The 2,952-nt window shown below is 49.2% G+C and overlaps 1 protein-coding gene across 1 annotated transcript; it reads left to right on the forward strand.

The window, feature by feature from the left end:
* Positions 1–539: 539 nt before the first annotated feature.
* On the forward strand, positions 540–2,436 carry sox1a (SRY-box transcription factor 1a). Its single transcript, XM_061724598.1, has one exon. It carries the CDS (start codon positions 781–783, stop codon positions 1,852–1,854), a length of 1,074 nt encoding a protein of 357 aa, XP_061580582.1. The 5' UTR covers positions 540–780; the 3' UTR covers positions 1,855–2,436.
* Positions 2,437–2,952: the final 516 nt, after the last annotated feature.

Below are 2,952 nucleotides of genomic sequence, written 5' to 3' on the forward strand. Positions count from 1 at the left end.
ACTGGAGCCAAAGCTGCTGATGCGCGATGGTTGTGAGAATAACGTGTTAAAAACGACTGGATCTGTCTTTAATGCTCAAATGTGGAGAGAAAACACGAGTTTGAAAGGAATCATTTATTGGAGTATTTGAATCTATGTCTCCTTTCGGGTAATTCGCAGCACGGAACGCGCCTTGTAACCGTTTACAGGCGGCTAACAAGCCCGAGTTACTTTGTTAGTGAAGTCTCTGAGAGCCTGTTTGAAATTTCCAGATGCCTCGTGCTATTTGTTGGATTGAGTCTCATTTCTCCCCCCCCTCCTCCTCCTCCTCTCCCTCCTCCTCCTCCTCCTCCTCCTCCTCCTCCTCTGGTGTGTTCTTCCTCTATGGTCCTCTAGTCACCTGACCAAACGCCATGCAAATCATTCCGCTGCTGGAGTCTCATTGGCCGCTTGTGGCTCATTTAACCGCTGTCAAAGCGCATCATATGGCCGCCACTTTAACCAACTTCTCAACTCCGATAGGGAAAGTGGCTCCAATGCGCATTCTCTTACACTGGATGTGAACCGACCCCCGGCCGAAGACAAGGCTGAAAAAACACTGCTTGGAGAGCGTTTTTATGCCTTTCTCGGATTAATTTTCGTCTCCAATTTGTTTCATTTGGGGGTTAGAATATTAATTTTGTAACCCGGTCAGCCTCCGCTCTTGCGCGCCTCCTGCAACTCGTTGCGCATCGGCCCGATCAGTCTTGAAACAGACTTTTTTTTTTCTCTGTTGGGTTGGAAAAGTTTAAAAGCGGGTGAATGTATAGCATGATGATGGAAACTGACCTCCACTCCCCCGGCCCCCAGACGAACACGACTCCGGGGCAAACGGGGCCGAACGGCGGGTCCAACAAGGCGAACCAGGAGCGCGTAAAGAGACCCATGAACGCGTTCATGGTGTGGTCCCGCGGCCAGCGCAGGAAGATGGCACAGGAGAACCCCAAAATGCACAACTCGGAGATCAGCAAGCGGCTGGGCGCCGAGTGGAAGGTGATGTCCGAGGCGGAGAAGCGTCCGTTCATCGACGAGGCGAAGCGGCTGCGCGCCATGCACATGAAGGAGCACCCGGATTACAAGTACCGGCCGCGCAGGAAGACCAAGACGCTGCTGAAAAAGGACAAATATTCCCTGGCGGGCGGGCTGCTTTCCGGGCCCGGCGGCGTCGGCGTCGGCGGGGGAGTGGGTTTAAGCGTCGGCATGACCTCCTCCGGGGTGGGACAGAGGCTGGAGAGCCCCGGGGCGCACGGCGGCTCCGCCGGCTCCGGCTACGCGCACATGAACGGCTGGGCCAACGGTGCGTATTCGGGGCAGGTGGCCGCGGCCGCGGCGGCCGCTGCGATGATGCAGGAGGCGCAGCTGGCCTACAGCCAGCAGCACCCCGGCACCGGAGCGCACCACCACCACCACCACGCACACCACCACCACGCACACAACCCCCAGCCCATGCACCGCTACGACATGTCTGCGCTGCAGTACAGCCCCATCTCGAACTCTCAGAGCTACATGAACGCTTCTCCGTCCGGCTACGGCGGGATCTCCTACACGTCGCAGCACCAGGGCTCCGCCGGCGTCTCCTCCTCCTCCTCCTCCTCGGCTGCCATGGGGACATTAGGCTCGCTGGTTAAGTCGGAGCCGAGCGTAAGCCCTCCCGTCAGCAGCACACACTCACGGGGTCCTTGCCCCGGAGACCTGAGAGAGATGATAAGCATGTATTTACCCGGGGGAGAGCCCGGGGGAGACCCGTCCATGCAGAGTAGACTCCACGCCCTGCCGCAGCATTACCAGAGCGCCGCGGCTGGAGTGAACGGGACGCTCCCTCTAACACACATTTAAAAAAAACTCAATTGAAAAACTGCAAACGAACACATAACCAAATATTTACCTCTTTTCTAAATAACCCCCCTCCGAATCCCCCCGAGAGCTACCTTGCATTTTGTACAGAATGTTTATGGTATTGTAAAAAAAAAAATGAAGGGTAAATAACAAATTCATCTGGGCTTTTTTGCTTTTTTGAATAGCCACCAGTGGGATTATATAACATATATGATGCTGAGATATTGGTTATTGTGCTATTATCATCTTTTTTTCCCATTACTTCACAGTCTTAGTTGAGGGTAAAGGGCACGTTCATCTGGGGGGTATTTCCTTCAATTGTCTCATAATTTTTTGGGGAGTTTTTTGTAACTTATTTAAAAATAAGATAACGTGTCATAATCATAAGAAAGTGCTTTAAAAGAAATGGGGGAAATCACATTCCTTAAACATTTGTGTTCATCTCGCAGAAGCCTGTGTCTTAATTCATGGAAATTCATCTCCTTTTATTGTAACACCTAATTATTGTAAATTGTGAATAATTTCAATATTTCAAAGGATGATGGGCAACGGTTGTTGTAATTTAAGTGCTTTTTCTGCAAGTGGAAGGCGCAGAATATTGCAATGAAGAATTATTGAATAAATTTCACAAGGTGTTGCTTTGATTCACAAGAGAACGGTCTTAGATTGATTATTTTCACAGTTTTCTTAGAGGAATGTTTTTACACAGAAGATAATCGCGAGCTCCTGTTTAGAAATATGTCTTTAAAATCGCTTGAAACCGCTGCTGGATAAAGACAGAGCTTGAGAACAGCCCGGTTGTTCGTGCGTAATTACGCATAAAAGCTACAAGCTGGAGAGAAGAAAAAAAAAGTGCCGTATTTCAAGAGATGAAGGTTTATGTTGTTAATTAGTGAGTTCATAAAGTCACCGACTTCCCACCTGTTTCAACTGCACGGAAGCCAAAATATAATTGATTCTTTTTTTTAAATGCAGGAAAAGATGATGGTCCACGTTCTATTTTATTTTTCGTAATATAATGTTGTCACCAGTTGATTTACGCAAATACACTATAAAAATCTGATATACAGTAGAGGGCCTCATATCCAACCACCTGTT

The sequence above is a fragment of the Cololabis saira genome, chromosome 6 (assembly GCF_033807715.1).
Source record: "Cololabis saira isolate AMF1-May2022 chromosome 6, fColSai1.1, whole genome shotgun sequence".
NCBI classification, from domain to species: Eukaryota; Metazoa; Chordata; class Actinopteri; order Beloniformes; family Belonidae; genus Cololabis; species Cololabis saira.

Bases quoted from the DNA above. Each gene is read 5' to 3' on its own strand.
- sox1a (XM_061724598.1), top strand. From the start codon at position 781: ATGTATAGCATGATGATGGAAACTGACCTCCACTCCCCCGGCCCCCAG.